The sequence below is a fragment of the Lepidothrix coronata genome, unplaced genomic scaffold (assembly GCF_001604755.1).
Source record: "Lepidothrix coronata isolate B3197 unplaced genomic scaffold, Lepidothrix_coronata-1.0 Scaffold115, whole genome shotgun sequence".
In the NCBI taxonomy this organism is placed as follows: Eukaryota; Metazoa; Chordata; class Aves; order Passeriformes; family Pipridae; genus Lepidothrix; species Lepidothrix coronata.
Window position 1 is genome coordinate 1,912,767 of NW_016690295.1, and position 24,982 is coordinate 1,937,748.

Below are 24,982 nucleotides of genomic sequence, written 5' to 3' on the forward strand. Positions count from 1 at the left end.
GAAGGGTGACTGATTAAACATTGGAGTGGGCTGCCCAGGGAGGTGGTGCAGTCACCGTTCCTGGAGGTGTTCAAGGGAAGACTGGACGTGACATTTAGTGCCACAGTCTGACATGGTGGTGTTCGGTCATAGCTTGGACTCGATGATCACAGAACCATAGAATCAGCCGGGTTGGAAAGGACCTCCGAGATCATCAAGTCCAACCCTTCATCCAACACCGCCGTGGTTACCAGACCGTGGCACTAAGTGCCGCATCCAGCCTCATCTTAAAAACCTCCACGGACGGAGAATCCAGTACTTCCCTGGGCAGCCCATTCCAGTGCCTGATTATTAAATCTCTGTGATCTCAGAGGTCTTTTCCAACCTAATTGATTCTGTGATTCCGTGAACTCAGACACTGCACACACTGTAATTCGGCTCCCGAGGCAGCCGGGCGGAGCGGGGCTCCGAGTAGGTCTTCGTTCCCGGGTCCCACCCCAGCCCTGCCCCAGCCCTTCCCCAGGCTCGCCCGGCGGCGGGACCGCCAGGGCGGGACCGGGAGGCAGGAGCGGAGGCGGGAGCGGGCGGGACCCGGGGCGGGGCGGGCAGAGGGCGGGCAGAGCCGGACCGGCGGGAGCTGCGGGAAGGCGGCAGCCATGGAGGCGCTGGGGGTGAGGGGCCGGGCGGGGGGGACCGGGCCGAGCCGGGAGCGGGAGCTGGGACGGGAGCCCTCACCGCCTGCCCTTCTCCTCCCCACAGGGAGCGCCTGTGGCCGTCGCCGTGGCCGTGGTGGCGGTCTCGGCCCTGCTGCTGCTGCTGCTGCGGGGGAGCGGGCGGAGGACGAGCGGGCCCGTCACCCTGCAGGACCCGCTCGCCAAGTACCCGCTGCGGCTGCTGGACAAGGAGGTGACCGAGCGCGGGGTCCGGGGGGGGCTGCGGGGCCGGGGTCTGGGGAATGTGGGTTTCCGCAGGGTAGGCTGGTTGCTTCGTGTTTTAAGTCCTGGCTGCGTTTCTCCCCGGATTTCTGCCCTGTGTGCCGTCAGTGAGATGCGACCCCGCGTGTTTCTGCACGCCCTGTCTCGCCTTGATCTTTGGCCGCAGTCACGGCATGTGCTCACCGGCCTTGGGCAATAGAGTTTCCAGATTTTGCTGCACGCAAAGGTGCCGTAGGGATTGGGCAGACAGGCAAAATGTCACTCCTTGTGGAATTAAAGAGGAAAAGACCGCTTCTAAAACTTCTTCTGATTTATTTAAACTTTATTTTTCAAAGCCATTTCTGTGTCCTTTCCCAGCATTCTGCGTGCATGCTAACACAGCAGGCTTACTGAAGCCTACTGTGTTGAGCATAGTTTCAAATTCAAAGCAGTGGTGATGTTGACCTTATTCTAACTTTGCTTTCCAGGAAATCAGTCATGACACTAAGAAATTCCGATTTGGGCTACCTTCAACTGATCATATATTAGGATTACCTGTAGGTAAGTACTGGAAATGTTTAATCACATATATTTCTTTTTTTTAGGATTTGTAACTGTTCTCATAGTCCTTGGACTTCTGACTGTTTGGGAATTTAAGGCTCAGCAAAGCGAGGAGTTAAGAGCTGCATCTGAACGCTGCTGTTCTCAGAGAGAAGTGTCAGGTTTCCCAAAGGGTTGTATTGCTGATCTTTTGTGTGTGCTTTGTTCTGCTTGTGTTCAGTTTAGAACTGCTTGTGGTTTAGAACAAGAGCAGTGAAACTGAACTGTCTGATGGAATTCATCACCAGTCAGGATATAAGCAAGAATGGTAGCTGTCAAATGTAGTAAATGGTAGCTTTCATATCTCTTATTTGCATTCTACTTCCATCTGGTGCCCTTAGTTTATTGCCAGCTGGCCTCATGCTTTTGGAAAACACAGTTACGCTTGTAAATGAGAAAGAGAACAAGTCTTCTGCCTGGGAAGCTTGTAACTACTGGGGGAAATACAACTAGCGTATATAGAAGATGCTGAAATATTCAGAGCCTGCATGCACTTTACCTTTGATTTACACACGTTTCTGTGCAACTCTGTCTTGAGTTCTGTAGCATGAAGTTAATTTCAGGCTAGGATTGGCACACTCTACTTCCCTGTACCCTGGAACACCGATAGCACTGAACCTTGGACCTTGAATTGATGGTAATCTCTGTAGGGGAAAGTCTGTGTCTCTCTCTGATCTGCAGATGTGGCAGATGCAGCCCTGTTTGTTCTGTACTGTTTCGCAGTGTCCCGTGCTGGATGGCAAGTGTCAGGGTTTTCCCATTCCATGCTGTGAGCACGTCCTTCTTGCATGCTGCCTGTCAAGGGGTCAAGGGCAGCTGTCTTTCTCCAAATTCTCTTCTGGCTTGCATGGGAAAGAGTAGTTAACTGTCTGCATTAACTAGATAAATGCTAAACCAACCAAGATGTGCCTTGCAGTGATTGTGTTCCTCTAGACTTCTTTCTTAAGAATATAGGAATAAGATCCTGAAACTGTATGGGCCAGGTTACTTTCTGGGAGATTCCTGCCTTCTGCTTTCTACCAGGATCGTTATGGTTATGGAGGCAGAAGATACAGAGAAGGAATACGGTCCAAGGCATTGTTCTTGATGTTTTAGTGCAGGATCTCTGGGAAGTTTGCTCTGAGAGGTTGCTGCTGTTAAACAGTGCATATTTCTGTGCCTGTGTGAACTGGTGTACCCATACATCCTCCTCATCAATGAATATGAGAACAGCAGAACCCAAAATACAGAGAGCACTTCAGAAATGACCAGCAAACTTTCCATATTGCTGTTTTTTACCATCAATTTCCTACTTTCCTTGTACCTTATCCTTGTTTCTGTATTTACCAGCTCTCCTCAGTTACTCCATGCTCCAGAAACTGTTGCTAAAAGAAGAGAAGAAACCAGATGTCTTGTACAGTGATTATATGGCAAAGATTTTCGCTGTCATTGCATGTGTGTAACAGGTTACACTACCTTCCTTTCTCTCTTGTCCTCCAGGAATGAAAAAATAATCAGATTGTAATTCTTTCTCCCCAGGCCAACATGTTTACCTTTCTGCAAAAATCGATGGCAATCTGGTGATTCGAGCCTATACCCCAGTTTCCAGTGACGAGACAAAAGGTTACGTTGATTTAATTATAAAGGTAAATTTTGTTTTGCTTTAATATAGATAAGTTGCTAACTGGAAGGAAGGCAAATACTTCATTTTAATGATATGGTTTGGTTTGATTTAGTCATCAAATTTCATCTTCTTTCATTCAAATCTTGTTAAATTTCATTTTCATCAGGTTTCATCTTCTTTCAAATAGGGTGAATGCATGGCAAACAACTCATTTCACATTACCCTTGAATAGTAAGTTGTATCCTGTGTATCTGCTGTGTGGCACTTAGAGATAGCAGAGGTAGAGTAGATGGAGAAGGGAATCACTTGGCAGTAGTGCAGGAACTTCCCCAGTATCTTTTATTTGGCAATGCATGAAAACTGATCCCTCTCCCTCAAGATGCCTGTGCTGCTGCTAATGCTTACTACTAACAGCTCTAAGTAGAAAACAAGTCAAACAAGGGAAATCATTTAAGCCAGGGAATGCAGGATGATCTGATCCCAGGACTTCTGGATTTTCTAATCCTTTTCTACAATAGGGTTTGTCCTTAGGCAATCTGGGCTTTTTTTTTTTTTTTTGCATGCTCTGTTCTTCATGCTACAAGTGTGGTGAACTGTTATTAGCTACTTAATACTTCCTATGTGCTTTGAAAGCTGAAAAAGCTGTCGTGTGGCTGAGTCTCTGGGAAAGTCTTAAAAAGATGCAGCAATGCTATTTTCAGAAGGAATGGTTACAAAAATGGGGTGACACAAGGGTCTTGCTGAAGTGACAGTGAAATGAGGGCACCAGCAGATAATCTGCCTGCCACCCATTCTTGTTGACCTGGCTGCAGAGCATGGGGACAAGTGCATGACAGCACATTTAACTTAGTAATCTGTTAAATCTTGCAACAGGAAGCAGCCAGAATAAGAGCAAAGAATTGTCTCAATTTTTTTCTCAGGTGCCCCATTTCAGACCCATAGTATTGTGTTCTACAGTTTGTAATAATCTCTACAGGAAAATTAGTGGTTGATATCGTACAAGTTATTGGTTTTTTTACAGGTCTACCACAAAAATGTGAATCCCAAGTTTCCAGAAGGTGGGAAGATGTCCCAGTACCTAGATAGCATGAAGATTGGAGATACTATTGATTTCAGAGGGCCAAATGGACTCCTTGTGTATAAGGGGGCAGGTACTGTGACATGAAGGTGGGAGAGCAAAAGGGAGGAACCTGTATTGGTTATTTTCAGAGGTGTTCTATAAAACTTGACAACTTTGCAGAGAACCTGTTTTTTTGCGAGGCGGAAAAGAGAAAATCCACCTTTTGTAGACTTGACCAAGAGCCCATTAGAGTTGATATGACAGAAAAGAATACTTTGTGTTTACTTTGTGTAAGAAATAACTGACGATTGTTACACTCCTGGGATAATACAATTAAAAGGCCCCCTGAGAATCTCAGCGTTGTTACTGAATAACCCACTGACTGAGAGCCAGCTCCATTGCATAATTAAAACAGGTCTGAGTTGACTGTGAGGAAATAAGCTCAGAGGAGTAATCCTCTTGTAAGATACAACTGAAAGATTTTGCATTGATCTTGACTGAGAGGAGTTGTGCACTCAGGTCTTGCCTCTGGGGGATAAGTGCTCAGGGCTTCTCTGGGCTGTGACCTCCTGTGGTCATCAGCTTTATATCTCAGAGGAGGTGATGGATGTGTGTTTTATAGATGTTCCTGTCTGCTCTGCTTTGGCAGCTATAAAAAGTAGTAGCTAGGGAAGCTTGTTGCAAGTTATGGATCTTTTAAGAATTGGAACGTCAAGTGCTTTTCATATAGAATTCTTTTCACAGGCTTTTCATTTGGCTTGGTCCTTGGAGGTTAATTTAATTACAAACTGCCTGGTTTTGTGATAGTTCTGAAGGAATTGGCAAAGGTCTTCTCATCAGAAGCTACTTGAAGGCAGTCACCTAGCTGGCTGTGAGTGTAATGGGCATCTCATTAACTGGAAATTAATTACAATAATGAAAAACTTGATAAAACTAAGGCTCCAACATTCCTAAATCTAATCTTTGCAGGGATTCTTGCTTGAGGCTGGTTTAATAACAACTCCATTAATTGTAGGCATACACAAATGGCTACATCCATAGTGCAAGTGAGGACGATGAAGGTGGCCTAGGAAACCTGTTTCTCTGTGGTTACCTTCAGCTACCACTGATATTCACTGTTGTGAGTTGTGTTATAGGCGGTGAGGTGAGAATCCAGCAATGCTGGGTAGCAGGAAAGGAGTAAGTCTGTTGTTCAGAGCAAGGATTGGAGTTTACAGAGACAAAGAGGTTTCCACACTTGTGCTCAGTGCTGTGCTGAGTCAGTTGAGCATTTCCACATTTCTCTTAATTAATTGGTAGGCTGTAGTAATTTATTGCCATGGAATTTGTATCCATGTTTGTTTGGAAGTTAATGTAGCTATAGGTTTTGAATATTTCTTCCAGGTACCTTTCTTATCAAGCCTAATAAGAAGTCTGAAGCAGAGAAAAAGTTTGCAAAGCATCTTGGGATGATAGCTGGAGGAACAGGTAAAACTATTCTCATCTTATGGAATGTCTAGAGAATGAAAATGTCTTTATGGATGACTGTGAGAAGTATCACTGTACCTTAGCAGAGTACTTACACCTGTATTTCTTCTCATGAGCATTTGGCAACACAGAGTTGCTTCAGCAGTGGCTCCAGTGGCTTGAGCTCAGTCCTGGGGGTTAGCAACTTCAGTTTGAATACTGATTTACCCTGAGACCTCAGAGAAGTCACTTCATCTCTCAGTGACAAAGGGTGTTTTAGGAGAATGTCGTGAGGGTAAAGTTACTGTATGTGACAGAATGATGAAGAGGAAAGCCCTGTACACAAGTACTGTGGGTTTGTTTTGAAACTCTTTGTAATAATAGAAACCCCTAACCCCTGCATTTTGAGGTGGATTAGAAATTCAGAGATATGTAGCCCTGTGCAAACCAAGCTCCCAGTGAAGACTGAAGAAAGGCAGCATTAATACTGAAACTGTAGCCATAGGAAGAAACACCCATTTTATAACCACTGTGTTTTTTAACAGGAATAACTCCGATGTTGCAGCTGATTCGTCAGATCACAAATGATCCCAAGGACTCTACAAAATGTTACCTTATTTTTGCCAATCAGGTGAGTATTCTGACCTACCTGTTTGTTCCTCTTTATTAGCCTACTTTTGTTTGCTGGCCTCTGGGCTTTTTAAACTTATGGCACATGTTTCATACTCTTCCAGTGTCTTTGGGTTTGCCTTTTCACCCAACTATTTATGAGAAAATACCATCTGAGATAGCACATTTAAAAATGATCAGTATAGGGAAGAGCAGGAAATGGTTATTATGTATATATTGTCTTGGGTTAAAATTATTTAAGAAAGAGAAACTGAATTAAAGAATTATCCTTAAGGCCCTTTATAAATACTTGTGTGGTGCTGTCATGGATTTCTGTGATCTTATTTCATTTGTTTTGAAGGTGTCTCTTCATAGTTTCACTTAATTCCTATATTAGGGAACAAATTCCATTATCAGATCCTGATCCCTCTACTTATCTTACTCCTTCACTGATTTCAAGGAAAAAGGATTTGTCTCTGCTAATCTGTACAGTTAACCTTCACCATGCTGGTCCAGGGCCATACCTGCCAGCGTCAGAGACAAATCCAGGTCATTGTGACTTTAGCCTGGATTAAAAAGCTGTTCAGATTGCCATCTTTAAGACTGTGTTTAGGTGTCTAATAAGCCTCATAGTCTGTTTTTTCTTAAACTGAATTCACAGAAGCCTGTAATGATAACAGATATCACGGAAGGGGGGAAAATCCAAATCACTTTCTTGATTTGCTTTATCACTGCATTTGTCTTGAATGCCAGATGAGCTCACATCAGAGGGCCCTTGGGATGGTTTGGAGCTAACCAGCAGTCTTATTTTGCAGACAGAAAGTGATATATTGCTGAGAGCTGAGCTAGAAGATATTGTGAAGAGGCATCCTGAGCAGTTTGTGCTGTGGTACACACTGGACAGACCTCCTCAAGGTAGGCTGGGACACACAGGAATGCCTTTGCTTGTTGCTGTACAACAGGCAGAGCTCTGCTCTTGTTCGGGTGAACATCAGATCAAGTCTTCTTGTTTTACACTTTTAAACAGCAAAGACATCCCCCAACTCCTCAGGAAAAAAACCCCTTACCAAAACCCCTGCTTTAAAAAGTGATCTAAGCCAGGTGGGCCTTTAGAAAGTGTGAACTAATAGTTAACTCACATTGGGTCAGACATGTTACTCAGTGGATCTTTCCATGTATTTCAGGATGTGCCTGTTTTTGGGACTTTTCAGCAAAAGTTCAGCTCTGTTTTGGGCTGTCTCCGAGACCAGTTTATGTTGGCATTTTGTTGGCATCAAATTGCCTAATACCTGTAAACATGCACATCTTTATTTTGCAGCAGCTTTAGATTAGGTTCTAGACTTCCATTACAGACTGGGGGCTGGTGTAGGAGTTGAACTCTATACTTCCTTTGAAACTGGGTATTCATGCTTGCTGATGTAAGGGATCTGAGCATCTCCTGAACAGACATAAGTGCCAAACAGAGTCACATCAAAGTTCTGTACCTGTTGTCAGCAACAGCCATGAGTTAAATGGTCAGAGAAGAGTCATCAGCAGGCCTTGATACTCTTCCAGCCTTTACTGTTTCTCAGTTTGGAGCCAAATGTGTCTCTAGAGCTACAGCCACTCTCAGTGGGCTACATTTGTCAAAACAAAGTGTCTCTCCTGGGTGTTTTGACAGTTTGTGAGTGGTTCCATAGGAATAGCACGTTTCTGTGGAGAACAACTTCCTCTGGTTTCCATTTGCCTCTTAATCCTTGTGTTGGCAGAGTGTGACTAAGTCTTCACGTTACTAATTTTACAGACCTCTGTCAATCACCCCTGCTGCCACATCTCTTCTACACTGAAGATTGCTGTGATTACATACCTTTGCTCAGCTGTGTCCTCTCAACCCTTTCCAGCTCTGCTGTGTCCCTTCTTGAGCTGAGCTGAGCAGATCAGAACTGAACAGCAGCAATCAAGGTGTAGGCAAACTGTATTTTTGCTTTGATGTGATTCTCCCTTTTCCTTTCCTGGCCCTTCTTGACATTTCATATGCCTTTTGACTGCTACTTTTTTCATAATATCTTGCTCATGAGAAATGAGCTTAAAGCACATATTTTTATATATGAAGGCAGTTTTCCTACTGCTCACTTCAAATGTCAGGTACATTCAATAATATTACTGCTTGAAATAATTTAGCATTTCTTTCCTCTTTTAATTTTTTTTCCCTCTTATTTAAATACATGGTGGAGCTTTTGTCATTATCAAACTTTGTCACCTTGATCTCTAAAAAAAAAAAAAAATGCAAAAATGGGTTGGATGGCACAGGTCTCACCACCTCTCCCTGCACAACTGCCACTGGGTGAGCTCTCTTCAATGGAAAAGCTGATTCACTCTTCCTTTTTATACTTGCCTGCTCATTTCTTTTAAATCTAACATTTATTCACAGACTTATCAACCAGGTCCTTGTTATCCACATGCTTGTTGTCCCTGTGGAAGGGGACCACTAGGTTTAAGCTCAGTGAGAAATTTAACCGTCTCCTGGCTCACAGTGGTGGTGGCATGACTGCTGATTCTTCAGCTGCTTTGTGAGTGCAACATACACAGTTTAAAAAGGCTTCAGGGTGTATAGATTTTTCAAATTAATAGTTTAATTTCTTTCTTTCAGACTGGAAGTACAGTTCTGGCTTTGTCACTGCAGAGATGATGAAAGCCCACCTCCCTCCCCCGGGCAGTGAGACCCTCATTCTCATGTGTGGGCCACCTCCAATGATTCAGTTTGCCTGCCAGCCCAACCTGGACAAGCTTGGCTATCCCAAGAGCAGCACATTTGCTTATTAACACAGATGCCATCTGATACCTTTTTGTAAGTACTGTGTATTTTCCTACAGGAACAACTGATATGTAACTGTGCAGCGGTTTTTTTGGGGTGCTTGTGATTGTTTTTAACCCCTAAAAGTAATTTCTGAGGTTTATAACTTCATAGTTACCTTTCGGTGTTTTGATACTAAGAAGTTGAGAAATCATCTTGAGCTGTGTGGCAGTAACTTAGTCTAACCTCTTAAGAGTTAGTATGAAAATGAATTCTGAGAGGAAAAAAAAATTAAGTGTAATCAGAGAGGTAGGAGAGAGAGAGAGAAAACCACTTATTTTTCAACATGGGTTATAAAACTGGTGTAGGATCACTTGACTGTTCCATAGGTAATTCATTTAGTGAATCCTGGGGAAGGAGAGTACAAAGCACAGGGTTTTTTGTGTTTTGGTTTTTTTTGTTCTTTTTTTTTAATGCTGTTTTACAGCCCTTTTATCAGGGACTAAGAAAGAATTCACAGTCTGCTACTGAAAAAGTGAGCACAATTCGGGTAACGTGAAAATTACTTATTATTGTAACAGAAATTCTCATTAGTGTGAATTTTATCTGGGAGGATAACATGCCTTCATGCTGTCTTCTAACAGCCTTAGCTAAAGAAGCACTGCCAAGTGATGTTGCATCATTTGCATGTCATTCTCTTGGGGCTTGCTAAGAAATTTCCTTTGCTTAAGAGATATCATGGTTTCTTTTTGCCTAGTGTAAACTATGCTGAGTTGATCACACTCAGGTAGTGCCTCATCTTAGAGTTTTTACCACTTAGGCACTGAAGACTAAAAATTCAGTGCTGAAGTCCTTCATGGTCATTTTCAGGAATTAGTTCACACTATATTTGACAAATCCCTGGGCCAGCAGACTTGCTTCTTCAGCAGTTAATATAGGTGTTTACTAAATATTTTTATTAATCTAAAGCAAACCTAAAGGAATCTACTAGTTTAAAATTGACATAGGGGTTTTGTACTTTATCAGCTACATTTGTAGCAATAATGCAAGGAGAGACATGGGGATTCAGACTGGGATTCTGTCCCTTATGAGAGGTCAGCTACTTGTGTTAAATCATTCCACAGTCAGGAAGAGATAAAGGAACATCCAGAATTTATTGCTAACAGTCAAAAAAATAAGCATTTATACCAGTGTTATGCTAATTAGGATTTCTTACTACTTATATTTAAAAAAAAATCAATAATTTTGTAGATTGACTATTCACAGCCAAGTTAGCACAACAACACACTGAGTTATAAACACAGCTTTGAAAGAAATAGGAAAATCTGTTTGGAATATCCCAGTGATACTAAGGCTTCCTCTGCTGGAGCAGTTTATCCCATTTGCAGTCTGCTGGCTAATTAACCTGGAAAGGTGTTTCAAATGCCCATAATGCCTGATCTGGTCACTAGTACTGACTGCACTGCCAGACTGGTACATTTAATACCTTTTATTAAACATTTGCAGTTGGCTGATGTGCAGACTGACATCTCATGCCTCTGGATTTTCCATTATCATTTAAAATTTTTCAGAAACTGAAAAGAATTTGCTTTGGCTCTACCATTTTGAACCATAAAAATCATGTGTTTAGCTTCCTAAATCTGACCGTACACTCCAAGGTCTGCCACGAGGAACTCATGGAGTGAGGGGTAGGATAGATCACCTTCAAAAAGTGCCACTGTAATTCTCAAAGAGCCCTTGCTGCATGCTCTGGACAATATTGGAGATTTCCCCTTTATTTGAGAGGGTTGTGGCTGGGAGTGACCTGCCCTCAGGCTCTGTTGGTATGTAAAACAACACCCTGCAGTCAGTGAGTGTTGCAAGAGAGTCAGAGAGTGAGGCAAACCAGCCAGATACAAAGTCTTTTCCTTACAGCTAAGCAGATTTCTGTCTGGCATTTCCCTATTTACTAACATAGCTTGTTAATAGCTCATTAATACAAGAGAGGCACATGTAAACAGATGCCACAAGTAATTGCTGCTGTAAAGGAGATGGTTTCACCCTCAAGCAGCCCCTCAAGTAAGTAGTGAGAGGCCATAATTCCCTCTGCTGCAGTCATGCCTAGCTCAGCAGAATAGCAACTGATCTGTTTTGCCAGGTGTTTTAAAGAAATAAATATTTGTTTTATTATGATGCTTTTCTGGTAGTCTTGGAGTTACAATCCTGCTGTAGTTCAGCATCTTTTTGCATCAGACGAAGATTTGTGAACATGCTAGCTTGTTGTCCTCCTGATAAAATCAAGGGCTTGATGGACAGCATTATGTTCCATTCTTCCCAGTCCACACTGCACTGACTTAGATAAAAAGAGGGCGGGACGTGTGCTAGCGAAAGGGATGAGAGATTAAAATCCTTTATGGGAACCAGTCTGGCAAGACCAGAGTAGTACTGAGTGAGCCATCACTGCTGCACTCACCAGCATCCATCTGGATTTCCAGGTAGCTCTGATGGAAGCCCACAGGGTACAATAGTGTATTAGTGATTCCTGCGTTACAAGTTAATTATAAAAATAAAAAAATTACAAAAGGTCTTTCATGTAACACACCATGTAAAAGAGGACTGAATGAAAGGGTAAAACAGGGTGCTAGTCTTGGCTTTCCAGACTCTGGATCTGAGTCCCATTCTTCTCCCAACACCTATTTCATATAACACTATGTGGAAAAACAGCACAGAGGAGAGTTACCTGTAAGGTGTGGCTACATTAAATGCTATGTGCTAAGTCACAGTAGTAGAAGAGAGGTAAAGCCATCCTGCACCAGGGCCTCCAGCTGCTCCTGGCCACTCCTGACAGGCATGAGGTATGAGTAGTGTTCTTGGTCACGCTGGAACATCATCTCCAGTCTTCAAAGGTAGGTGCTAAAAACTTGCTGTCATTCAGCATTTCATCCTGGCTTAACAGCGTCTGAAAAGGCAAGATGGGAGGGAAGGAGTGAGAAAGTGTCCAGTCACAGAAACCCAGCTGTAATGAGATCAGACTCACAACAGGGGGGGATTAGAGCTGCATACAGTTAAAAGGAATTTCTTGAATATAGCTTTAAATACACTTTTTTGCTTGAGGAAATCCTTAGAGAGTGTGTGGCATGCAACTCAACTACCTTATATAATTCTTCATTATATCATTCAGTCCCTTATTTTTGTTTTTTTCATAAATTAGCCTCTGTGGAGTGAGGAGTTAATAATGAGGAGGGGAGGGGTTGTTTGTTTTCCATGGAGTTTTAGCTCATGTACATTTTCAAGTCTGTACCTCATTCCTAGTCCTTGCTGGGACTGAGGCATTTGGTGGTGCAAAATCTTTGAAGAATTGTTTTCATTTAAGGGGATGAATATCTGTCATTGTGTTAAAGAGATAGCAGAGTTCATGAAAACTTAAATAGGCCTAAGTGAAACTTATTTTCTAGAGCAATTTAAAAGCAGGGTGGTTTCTTTACCAAATGCCCAACCAGGCTATAAGGAGGTATTTAACAAGAATAGTGACCCACTTACTCTTAACTACCACCATCAATGACAAACTTTCACTGAATTTTAGCAGACAGAACATATTTGTGACTTCAGAACACAAGTGAAATGAGTACCTACCGTAAGCTGGCTTATGCCTTGAGAAAGAGCCCCTATTTGCATTACTGTGCCTTCTGAGTGTTCCATCTGTAAAAGCATTCAGGAACTAGTTCAAATCAGACAGCATGTGCAATTTTATTCACTCTACATGCATCTTTGGGAGGTATCTGTGCCTGGACAAATGAAGTTGTGGTAAGTTTAAGGGGTGATTTCTGCACGTTAACAAAACTGCCTCCATGATGCGAGGTACACGAAAACACACAATGGGAAGGGTGAATCCTGGTTAGGAAAGATTGATTCCATGAAACTTGGACTCTGTTTCACAGAAGGAAAAAAAAAAAGCTTAACTGATATTATCAAAGAAAAGCAGTATTTTCCAGATGGTCTAACACTGCTTATACTTCTGGTAGGCTTCTTTCACAGGCAAGAAGTAAAAGTCCTTGATAATACAGTCCTACTTTTTTTTTTTACATAAAAGCATAACCAGTTCCATGGTGTTGTGATTTCACAGCATGACCACGTGCTCAGAACCATGCTTAAGTGAAAGACCATGCTCCTAGAGAAAAAAATCCAGTATTTCTGTGATGCTTGAACAACTGCACAGTGCAAGTTCTTGGCTCAAAGTTATTGCATTCTGTCACACCTCCCAGCTGAACAAGTGGACATCAATACTAAATCACAGGATTTGGTATTCTCCTTATTTAGGAACAGTACCTTATTTTACTAAGGAGTACTTTGAAAAAGACAATGGTTAGATAATGAACACAAATGAGATGTTAGATGCACTAAACCATGCAAATGAAAAAAAATATCTTCACAATTAGTCTTTTCAATGTTGTGACCATTCTCTTATCAGGCTTAAAATGTTTTTATCTTACTGGAGAAAAGGCAGTTTACCCCAGGTGCCTCTCTCTGGCTCTTGTGTGTTGCCAGCGTTCACACAAGGCTCCAGGAGCTCCATTTTTCAGGGTTTATATCCCTTTACACAACAGCAAAATTGAAATAAAATTTGATGGTTCTTAGTCTTCATCATTTGTCTTTATGATGTCTAGACAGTTTCATTCACAGGTTCACTACTACATAACAAAAGTGAATTATTTAAGTATCGGTTTATTAATAATCTTGTTCATTACTGAGGCATTGCTTTCACATATACTGTCTAAGCAAAACTACTCCCCACTGTACAGAATGAAAGAAAAATTCAGTTGGATTCTCTGATTAACGTCTGTTAAAAAATACAACCCAGTTGTACTTTGATATAACTTGGTAGCTTTGTACAAATTTGTCCAAATGAATTTATCACATTAAAAACCACCCATAAAGATAATGAAAAAAATAGTGTGCCATACTGAGGTTATGAAAGCTGGAAGTACAAAAGTCTTGTGTTTACTGCAGCCACCCCCTTAACTGTTAAAACACATTGATCTTCATAGTGTAAAGGTGTCATAGTCCTGAAAAAGGGCTTGAAGATGGAGGAGTTTATTATGATGTTGATTAAAAAAAAAATAACCCAGCATTCTTAGTAGAGAACTCTCTCCAGTGTCCACAGCCAACACTTTCCCAGTAAGTTCATGCGGATGCAGCAAACAGGCCAATGTTTGGTTATTTGCAAGCTTTGGAATGCATGGAGAGGATGAGATGAGAATGGCATCAGTCTGTCTGTCCCACCTGATCCAGTTCCCTATCAGTGAAAGGACTAAGTCCTTTGTATCCACCATAGTTTTTTGGAGTACCATTCGTAGCAGCTGGGTTTGTATCCATAGGGCAAATGTAGTCTGTTGATTCATCAAACTTCTTTTTTCTTAAGTTTCCAAAGTGGGAAAATCCAAGTTTCTTTGGCTAGAATAAGAAGACAATGCAAGTAGATTTGAATAAGAGAAATAAGGTTGTTCTCCTTTTGCATTTACTGCTATACCCTGGTCATTGAAGTATGTAGATCCTGAACTAAATACATTTGTTTTCAAATTGGGAATTACAGCTGACATTAAATGCATTTACACTGCGTTCCTTCTAAGAAAAGACAGAACAGACTGCATGCTTATTTCAGAAGCCCATTTAAACAGACACAAATGAAGAGCTTTGGTATCTCGAGTTAAGGAAAATGTAACTCTCCTTCTAGAACTGACCTCCCCCTGTCCACGTTTGTCCCTTATTTTCCTTATCAGACAGGGTAGAGAAGTCTGAGATTTCTCATTTTGACAGCAGTACATACCCGAACTTTGGCAGTGGTGGTCAGAGGTGTGTATGCTGCCGACTCCATTATTTCTCTTTTTTCTTGCTGTGCCTCTGGTCCAATTAATACATTAAAATTGGTGGTGAGGTGGCGGCGCAGGAGGGTCTTTTGAGGTGGGATGTTCAGGAGCATGGCCAGCGCGTCCCCGTTGAAGCGAGGTTCGAGAATCTATTAAGAAGGCAGCATATTTATTTTTTATATGGTTAAATATTTGCAATAGTAAACCACTCCAGTGCTTATCAGAGGATTTCTCACTCTTACTAAGCCACCTGTCCACATTAGAACTTTTATAGCTCACTCATGATATGATACCAAGGGTTTGAATGGGAAATACATGAAAGGAGCAATAAGAAACGCTGAACGTGATCAGGCAAATATGCAGTTATATTTATAATTTTTTGTTTGTTTTCAGAATTTTCTACCCTAGTCAGAGTATAAACTTAATCTTAGTACAGTTTCTTCTGTTTCATTTTGGCAAAAATTCTACAGTAGTAAATCATGGTATTTCAGAACTCTGACTTTACTTAGCTGCAAAGAGCTCTAAATTATTTGAATTGAAAAAATGTCATTCCCGGTTGCTGGCAAGACTGCTGTGAGTTCAGGATGGTTATTTACCATGGCTCAGAATTCTGGTAAAACCACTCAAAGAAACACTCCATGATGCCTTATCAATAATAAGTAACTTTCTCAAGGTACAGTTCAGGTTTTTCTATGTATGGCTGCCAAACACTTGTGCACACTCAGCTTTGGCTATAAAAAATGTTCTAGCAGTGCCTTTTCGATTTTAGTTTTCCTTTGAAAAATTAAGATGCAGGGATGAGATAAAGAGGCTCCTTAGAAGGCCTGATCACAGATGCATTTGCTTCCTCACGCTTGACGAATATCAGATAAAAGATGTTTTATATTCCAGCCTGTCAGTTTTTAGCAGATAGGTAGTAAAATGCTAAATTCTTACAATCAGGCCCCCGTGCACTCCACTCCCTCGAAGGTTTGGTGCATATTCTGCCAGATCCACTGATCTGAGCCATTCCATCACTCGGTGGTTGGACCACTGAACCACGTCAGAAGGTGACACATTCTGTTGAAGGAACCAGGAAAGGTGATGACACAACAGCCTGTGTTGTCTGAATGTGCACAGTGTGCATCCTCAGTTCAGATAAAAACATCCTTCCTCCTCTTCCCTGACTGAGGTATTGTTGCTGTTCAAGGCCTCTTTCAGCAGCCTCTGACAAGTTTGCAGGTCTAATTTATTACAGATGAAACCCCATGAATTGCATCAAGTAGTGTAACAGTACAGATTAGGGGTATAAAAAGGGACCGTTTTGAGAACAGTGTTATTGACACTTAATACTAAGAGAATAAGATGTGCTGGTCAGGTAAGGCAAAAACCTTACAGATTTTGAGAGTTAAAAGTTAGGACAAGCAAAGAAAAAACATTCCAGGTGATTTCCTCAGAAGTTGAATTAACCTTTAAACTATGCAAATAACTTCTAAAGAAAAATGCATGAGGTTCAACTAATAAGTAGCTCAAACTCTTCAGGAGTGCACAGATTTTTACTATCAGTGAGTACATGTTACATGCCAGAGCTGGAAGGCAGCATGACTGCTGCTTTAGGGGCAATTCCCAAGTAGCAATGATTCTGTTGGTATCATTGTACACTGCTAACTTGCTATCCCTTTTGGCTGGAACCAGGTACTTAGGGCTTGCTTAGATTAATTTATTTGGACATTCTTTTACCTCCTCAACCGGTCTCCTGCGTAGGCAGTGGGGGTTGAAATTGTTGACGTGCAGCACATGAATGGCACATTTAATGCTCAGATGATGCAGCTGACTGGTGACTTTCAGAAAGAGAAGGTCGTTCTGTGAAGGAGAGAGCCTTTTAGGTGGCACAGAAAACACACCAAAACAGGTACTTTCCCCATGAAGAAAGATTTTAAACTTGCTGTGCAGTTTGATATAAATTACAGTAAGTATGGATTAGGTAAAATGAAAGTTTGCACTCTAAAGAAGGGTTTAGGGTGGAGGTTTTGGGTTGAATGTTCTGTTGTTGATATTTTTAAAACACTGCGCCATAACAAGACCTGGCTAAAAAAAATGAAGACTGGCATGTAGCCTATTAAGTCGAATCCAGGCTCAAGGATAGTTTTAAAATATTTGGACTGCTTCTGACCTGGCTAACATCCTGCTGTGGGTAGGATCATCACAGCTACCAACACACACCTAACCATGGAGCAGTAGGGACTGTGCTCCTATAATAAGGGCTCCTTAAGCAGCATAGACAAGGCTGTACTTTTGATAACAGCTATTTTAGGCATTCCTTTCATAGCACAGTTAACAAAAAAACCCCAAAAACTTATCTATCCAGACCTGGGCAGGGCAGTGGGGAGAAAACACTGTGGCTGTACGTGGTACATGGTGTGCTGTGAATGTGGTTGGGGTTGTACAGATCACTGGATTTGCTGCTTTTAGCTTACTGAATGTTGTTTCTAATTTGGTGTGGAGAACAATGTGCTCCAGAAGTTACATGTGAAACAGGCCATTTTGCCTTTAATCATGGTGTGATAGTGAAAGAAGCTGGCTGTAACATATGACTTATTTTATGTACCTTAGGAATAGTAATCATGCACTAGGCAGCACAAGTTTCTGACTCACGAAAATTCTTTAGGTGCTCACATTCAAAGGGAAATTGTACAATTTTTCACTCATTATGAAGTTAAATTTGGTTTAACTGAGGAAAAAAAGGATTGTAGCTTACCACAGTTAAGTACTGCAACATCCTCCCATCAACTCTGGATTCATGAAACTGGTCTTTGTACTGAGGTAAGCCAATGTCATCGAGCCATCCTGCAGGTATGAGAGCAATGGGGAACCACATCCAGATCAGTGAGAACAAAACCCTTTTCCCCTTTTGTCTGGCCTGGCTCCTTTGGAGGCATTCAGGTAGCTCATCCAACCTATTCCCCTTTCCAAAGGACAGCCTCTTGCTAAGTAACCTGAAAGCAATTCCCACCAAACAGCTTTGTCCATACTACCCCTGTGGTACTTGACATACAGCATGTGATGGAGCTTCTGCAGCATAATGTAGCTCTTGCTGGATTGGGCATCCCCATTTACTTCCCAGCAATCTGACAGACTTCCCCGGGGGAGATCATACTGTAAGCTCTATATTTGGATGTCAAGAAAAACATAAAAAAATCCTCAATTCTACTAGGGTGAAACTTAGTGTTTTTAAAAGATATTTGGTAACTGCTTAAACACGTATCAGGCATCCCGTTTATAGCGGTGGGGAAAATTCATTTCCCAACAATTCCATGACAGTTCAAACACTTACGTGTCACCCAGATATGATCAAGTTGTGCAGATTTCTCATCCTGTTTTGCATTTATTGACTTAATGGCCAAAACTAATTTCTTCCTGTGCAGTGGATGCTTTATTCCCATTTCCTGCAAAAATTAACCATTATCAAAGATTTTGCCTCGCCTCTGGCTCTTTTGATCGCTGAGGCACCTACAAAAATTGACACTATGCGTTTCAGAAAGGCAGAACTGCCAAGGGTTTGAAGGGGCCTGGTTGTACAGAACCAACAGGTGTGGCTGTTTGAGAGAAACAGGGACAGAAAACGTACCTTTTCCATGTCCTGAGGTGTGGCAGTTAACAGTGTGTGGCCCGACGTCACCCACTGCCGCGCAAAAATGACGTACTGGCCGAGACCAAAGTCCTCAAGCCAGTTACAAACTCTCTCAGTGCTCCACTGAGCAAATGGAGCGTTGTAGTCACTGAAAAGTACAAGAAACATTGGAAAAAAATCTTAAAGAAAAGAATGAATGTTTTGCATTGGAAAAATCTTAAAGAAAAGAATGAATCTTTGCATTGGAAAGCTCATCACGTGCCAGAGGCAGCACTGCAGCGAATCTGTCAGTGTGCCCTGCCCTGTGCAGCAAGAAAAGCCAACAGCCCCTCTGGCAGTAGGTGCTGTGGTACCAGTGTCCTGTTAATTTGCCTGCCCAGCCACAACTGGTGAGGAGTTGGGGGTGTGGACAGCAATTTCCCATTTTCTATTTGAAAAGAGGAAAAAGGGGAATCGCTGAATCCTCATCATTATGCAGGTGTTCTCACAGGATAAGGTGAAATTTTTGACACTGCACCAAGGAGTGAGTGCTGCAACCTGCAGCTGCAGGAGTGTGGACAAGGGAGCTTCTTGGGAAGCTCCCAGAAGCTACCAGAGAAATTCTTGCCACTTGTGAAATTCCATGTGTAGTGACAAATGCATTTCACAAGAGGAGGGTTTGGCTGTTCAGCACATTTATAACACAACCCCACGATGTGCTGTGTAAGGTGAAGAAGGAGCCATTACCTCTTCTGGCCTTTGGTGTCCTTGGAGCGGGATAACCGAGGCCCAGCTGTAGCACGGAGGCCACCTCTTCGGAACTCTGCCAACCCCAGGTCGTCTGCAGGGAAGTTACCTGACTGAGTTCTTCTTATTCTTGCAAGACAAGAGTGCCATGACAGTACTATTAGCTTGTGACAGAGGACATGGGTTTCTGTGGAAACTACAGTGACAACTAGAGGCTGTATTAACCTTCCTGTAAATCACAAATGCTGAATTCCAGTGGTAGCTGAGAAAGTTCCAGCAAATGCAGTCTAGACCTAATCCTGGGGGGAAAAAAAGAGCTCCACAGAGCAGCCATAACACTTCAATCCAATTAATAATCCCAACTTGGAAATGGCTGATGTTTCTGAAGTGGCTCAAGTGAGCACAGCGCAACTCAGTCCCCCTGCTTTTTGTTCCTCCTGTTTTCTCTCATTTTTTTACCTGATGCCTTCTGATGTAATGAACAACCTACTATCATTTAATTTTTCATGGCTAATGAAACTGCTGGCATACTAAATTAATAGCATTAAGATGACAGCAGTGTCATATTTCCTTCACCAGCATGACGCTGGGAACACTCCCATCCATTTTTCTACACCCCTATCCATCTACACAGAGACACCCGTGCAATCCCAGAGCTGCTTCCTCTCCTTTTCCTGAATTTTAGTTTATTCTTGATGTAGATAATTGTAGCTTTTGCTGGGAATTGGATTAATTCTCAACTGAAATGCTTCGAGAGTGAATTAAAAAAATGATCTTACTTTCCCCAGATTTTCTTGATCCCTTTTGGACTCTTTCTGTTTTCTGGAGACCATGGAGATTGTGGACTTGAATCCGTTCCCGAAGAAAGAGGTGAAGGGTCATCTGAGACTACTGTACCATCCATGTTCTCTGTTTCTCCTGGGTTAAGAACAGCATTACAGTCACATTTTGTACTAATTATTGGTAAAGTTTTTGTCTGGGAGACTGATATTTTAATGCAGACCATAATAAAAAAGTACAGATACCTGTAAAATTGTTCTTGTATCAAAAAAACCCAAAACATGCTCAGAAGGTGAAAAAAACAGTAGCTGCAGATTTGATACAAAAAAAGAAAATAATAAAACATGGGTAAAATAGTATTGTTATTTCGGTCATTTGTATTTAACTACATTATTTTAATTCATTTAAGGTCTTCAGACTTTTGCCTTGCCTGCTGTTTAATACCATAACTCCTCCATCACAATCAGTGGGAATTTTTCTGACTTCAGTGAAAACAGAATGAAACTAGGAAACAGTGTCTTAAAAAGAAATCCCATCTGAATGCCAATACAGCAAAAGCTGTTACTTCATTTCAGTACTGCACATAAGGAATTCAGACTGGATGACCCACTGGGTGTTAGCATTTCATAGAGAAAGGGAGGGGGGAAAAAAAGAAAGAAAAAAAAGTAAGCAGCAAAACTGGTGTTAAAGTTGCATCTTTTTTGGATACAGTACCTAGCACTGGTGCACTGACACTCCTGATGCGATCTTCAGTCATCCCAAGAAGCAGAAAGCCAGATGAAGAAGCAAAGAAGATATAAAACACCAGCAAAATAAAGTTACAGAAGAGCAAAGTAGTAAGCTAAGCATTAAAAGCAGGAACAAAAAGAAAAGAAGCAGTTATGCTTGACATGGAAGTGAATATGCTTTGGTGTGCACAAGCCCCAAGAATTCTCAATACAGATCATCCTGAATAGATAGGGATGATCCATTATCTGTTTTGGGTTTGTTTATTTATTTTTTTTTTAATTATTCTTTGCCCATTTAAACACATTAAGCATATACTACAGAGCTCCACAAAGCCTGCAGAGTATCTGAAATGAAGCAATGTCTAGGATTACATTGAATTCCTCTGAATTTAGAGGAATTGGAGGTGTACTGAGTTTACTGCACAAGAAACCTGCACAAAAAATTCTTTTAACTCAGTGTATTTAAGAAGCCATTGCTTGTTTCTAGAAAAAGAACATTTTCCTTTATGAGCTCACCCATCCTTGGATAAGACATAACAGCATGGCTCATGCCATTGCCTACAATGTTGCAGTTACAGAAAAACTCTTTAAAAAAACCCCTGAACTACCGCATCCTGTGGCAATCTTGAAACTACAGCATCCTGGAAGATTTTAGGACCACGAGGCCTTAAAATAAACCAACCCCCACCAAATAAAAAAAAGCCAGCCAAACAAAAAAACCCCACGTGACTTTTAAACTCTCTAGAAACACCTCAGAATCACAAGGGATACTCTCATGTCTGAGCTTCCCAAGCCCTTTAGTCCTTGGGAAATACCTGGTTCTGTGCCTCACTGTAACACTTCTTGTCAATAAATCTGTGTTTAAGGTGTCACTGAAATTATTACAGGCTTCCACAGGACCGTGGTTGTGGACTAACAATACATTTGTAGTTCCAAAATCCACGGGTGTTTTTCTGCATTTAGCAAGTTAAATTTTCACTTGTGGGTCCCCACAAGCTACAGCAACTGACAGTGCTGGATACAAGGATTTTTGTTTGAAATGTGCATGTTAGTGCTACTTGTACTGTAAAGTTTCACCCACTAAAATGCAGTGGGGATGGCAAGGAATGGGTTTGTTTGTTTTATTTAATACCCCAATCTAGTGTGCATTTTTAAAAGCATTGATATGTACTTGGCTGTGCATTTTTGTTAGCTTGTCTTTTTTTTTTTTCTTAAGAGAACAGATGAGCAAGCTCAAGCACTGGAAGCATGTCTGGAAAAAAATACTGCTTGTTCATACTGTGAATATGTCTGCCTCTCTAAAAGTTCTGATTTTTAATCAGAGATTCGTTAACTTTCAGAAGGCTCTGTCCACAGTGTCCAAAAACCCTGTCTCTTCATTACTTAAGCTATCAATGATTTCAGCAAATTGTGTTGTCAAATGCAACAGAAAAGAACTCTCCAACTTAAAGCCATCCTTTACTCCCCAGTGAGCTAATTTCTGGTATGCTGTTTAAAAAAAAAAAAAAGGCAGTAGAACGCTCCCTAACTGAATCATGCGAAAACAACACCATTGTTCTGGCATAGCAGATTATATCCCATGCTCTGTCCCAATCCCTCAAACAGTTTGCTTTCTCCCCTCCCCATAACCCTCTCAGAGAGCTGTGGGTACATACTCAGGCCCGGGACGCCATTTTCCTCGCTCATCCCACATCCGTCCGGAGAGTGATACGTTCCCTGCTCTCCATTCTGCAAGGGTCGAGGCATCTTTCCTGGCAAGGTTTGGTACTTGCTGCCCTTCACAACTGGCTTACTCTTTGTTTTTTCAAAGAGGAAAAAAATAAAATAAATAAATAATAATAAAAATCAAATCACTTGCAGCATTTGCAACCCAGTACACAACGATTTCAAAGTTGGGGAAAAGAGCTTGAAGTTCACGGTTCAAAATGATTCCACTCCCTCCCTGTTCCTGCTTACAGATAACTCAATGTAAGCCCAACAGTCAGCTCACAGTTTTCTAGCTTAGACACAGTCTTGTCTTCCCTCATCTGCTCCTCCCACTCTAGCCAGACTCTATATTACATTAAAATTCATGTATTACCTGTTTTTGTTATAAGAACTTTTCTAACTGTCTTCTCCTTTAGACCTCAGCACTATATAATTACTTGGTCCTTACAAGGTCAACTTTGATAGTGCCAAAAATGCATTTGGTTACTTCTCAGACTGTTTTTTTCATTCTGCCATTTTTTCCCCCCTTATTTTTCACCAGACTGTCTCTGTTTCTGCCTCACAATTTTATCTTGCTGGAATTTGAACCAAAAGTATTTATACACCTCAAATTTTCTCAAACATATTTCCCACCACCATTAATAACAGTAAAGGAATCGACAGCAAAGTCAGGGTACAGAAATTTAACGTTTGCAAGGACTGAGATCTCTTTGCACAGACAAAATTACAAATGCAAGGTTTTTTTTTAAAAAAAATAATTACAGCTAAACATATAGTTGCCAAATATACAAATATACTATCATTGCCAATTCTATTACAGAACCTAAGCACAAGGTATACTTTTGATAAAAGCTGGGAAAAAAAAAGGCATAGACTGAACTATATTTTAGGGCTGACCCCACAAGTTTTGTCCACATCAGGCTAAAGTAAGTCTAAGCTTTGCTCTCCTGCACACATTCAGTGTCACAGGCATCACAGCCCCCAAGCAGTGGTCCCCAAAATCTCACTGTATTGTACTGAAGGGGAACTGGTACCTAGGCTTTGCTAAAAATAGAATATCTCTTAATTTTCCTTGCATTCAAGTGATCATCTCACTTGGGGATCTTGCTCCTTGTACAAGGGTAGATGAGAAGGTGCCTAATAAATCTGATAGAAGATACTTCTCCAGGCAAAGTACATGTGTTTTGGAAATACAGTGTTGAGACTTCTTGAATACTGGCTCCATATGAAAAAATGGATGAGCCACCACTCTGGGAAAAATGTATATCCCAAAACTGTCAAAACAGGGGAACAGAGATGCTTTTCGAGAAAACCTGCAACTCCAATTGACATTAGTGGGAGTGGTGTACATTAAACATGTGTTTTGGAATAAACTGGTCAATGTTTCAATCACAGAACGGAGGTTTTGTAGGAAAACTTTATACTGAAAACATGCAAACCATATTTAGTATACAGGAACATACAGTATGCTACTATTTAGTAACCCCATTCTAACAAAATTGTTTTAAAACACTGTCTGGGACAGGATGAGACATTAAATATTTAATGAGATAACTACTGCTTTAATCTATTCTTATTTCAAGGCCTAGAGGGATCTTTGGATACTGCAGCTGCAGGCCAGATTAATCAGTTCCTCAACTCCTGCTCCTTTTTTGGCAGCTGCAGGAGTACATCCCAACTTGCACCAAAATTTGTATGAGTAGAAAAATTGCTTCCAAAATCAGCACTGTATTTCCTGAAACCGACTGACTTCAGCTTCTAACTTCATGTAACAACTTTTAGATAAAAAAAAAAAAAATTCCCTCTCAAATTTTTACCCCTGTTCTCAGAGTTTGTCAGCACTGGAACTATGCAAACATTTTAAAAGAAGAAAATGAACATAAAATGAAAACCCAGCCATACCATCACAGCACATCACAACAGAGAATTGTTAGGAAAGGTTGCAGTTAATATACCTCTTGTTCTACAACAGGCTGTGCTGGTTTTCCATCTACATACTACGGAGTTTCAGGGAGGGCAATTTCAAAGTTTTATGGAAAAAAAGCAACAGACAAATGTTAGTATTAACATACATACACGGAACATCAATTGTAGTCTTATTACTATAGTGATGGTGCTTAATGTATGGACAATATATTACAAGGACTGTTATCTTTTCATTTAATTTCAATCCAATATTTAATACCAATTGTGTTTGCTCATTCTCCACTCTACAAAATTTGGGCCCTGTCTAGGTTCTGCTGTGATCAAAGGAATTTTGCTGTTTTCAGGCTTCTGGGTGGTCCCTTTAGACTTACTTTAAGCTGGGAACATAACAGCTGTTTTAAAGTTAGAGCAGTACGAAAATGACTGACATAAAATAACATACACAATGCTGTATGTACCCAGCTGAAATCATAAAGAGCTGTGGTAGAAGTGAAGTGATAAAAATACCAGCATGGCTAGGTCAGGGACACCAGTGTGGCTTGCTATTTTTTTATTATAATTATTGCTGGAAGGAAATGGAATTTGAGCTTTATGCAAAGCAGAAGAGCTCCAGTAAACACTGCTGCTAGCACAGGTTCTCTTGGAATTAATGCAAAAAGCAGTCTGTCGTGCTGGGTG

At 41.2% G+C, this 24,982-nt stretch overlaps 2 protein-coding genes across 2 annotated transcripts in view; one reads left to right on the plus strand and one right to left on the minus strand.

Moving 5' to 3' along the window:
- Positions 1 to 600: 600 nt before the first annotated feature.
- On the plus strand, positions 601 to 20,208 carry LOC108502264 (NADH-cytochrome b5 reductase 2). The gene is made up of 10 exons (XM_017825015.1): positions 601 to 650; positions 739 to 885; positions 1,382 to 1,454; positions 3,012 to 3,118; positions 4,118 to 4,247; positions 5,540 to 5,623; positions 6,148 to 6,233; positions 7,027 to 7,126; positions 8,841 to 9,038; positions 19,952 to 20,208. Exons 1-9 carry the CDS (start codon positions 636 to 638, stop codon positions 9,011 to 9,013), a joined length of 915 nt encoding a protein of 304 aa, XP_017680504.1. The 5' UTR covers positions 601 to 635; the 3' UTR covers positions 9,014 to 9,038; positions 19,952 to 20,208.
- The window catches only part of PPFIBP2 (PPFIA binding protein 2), a 97,616-nt gene continuing 84,284 nt past the window's right edge, over positions 11,651 to 24,982 (minus strand). Inside the window, exons 14-27 of the mRNA XM_017824971.1 lie at positions 24,334 to 24,375; positions 22,327 to 22,465; positions 20,658 to 20,690; positions 19,943 to 20,081; positions 19,164 to 19,292; positions 18,435 to 18,585; positions 18,141 to 18,252; positions 17,565 to 17,653; positions 16,547 to 16,669; positions 15,764 to 15,886; positions 14,788 to 14,976; positions 14,244 to 14,414; positions 12,597 to 12,662; positions 11,651 to 11,922 (exon numbers count right to left, since the gene is read on the minus strand). Coding sequence (XP_017680460.1) covers positions 11,851 to 11,922; positions 12,597 to 12,662; positions 14,244 to 14,414; positions 14,788 to 14,976; positions 15,764 to 15,886; positions 16,547 to 16,669; positions 17,565 to 17,653; positions 18,141 to 18,252; positions 18,435 to 18,585; positions 19,164 to 19,292; positions 19,943 to 20,081; positions 20,658 to 20,690; positions 22,327 to 22,465; positions 24,334 to 24,375 — 1,578 coding nt within the window. The 3' untranslated portion in view covers positions 11,651 to 11,850. The remainder of the gene's footprint in view (positions 11,923 to 12,596; positions 12,663 to 14,243; positions 14,415 to 14,787; positions 14,977 to 15,763; positions 15,887 to 16,546; positions 16,670 to 17,564; positions 17,654 to 18,140; positions 18,253 to 18,434; positions 18,586 to 19,163; positions 19,293 to 19,942; positions 20,082 to 20,657; positions 20,691 to 22,326; positions 22,466 to 24,333; positions 24,376 to 24,982) is intronic.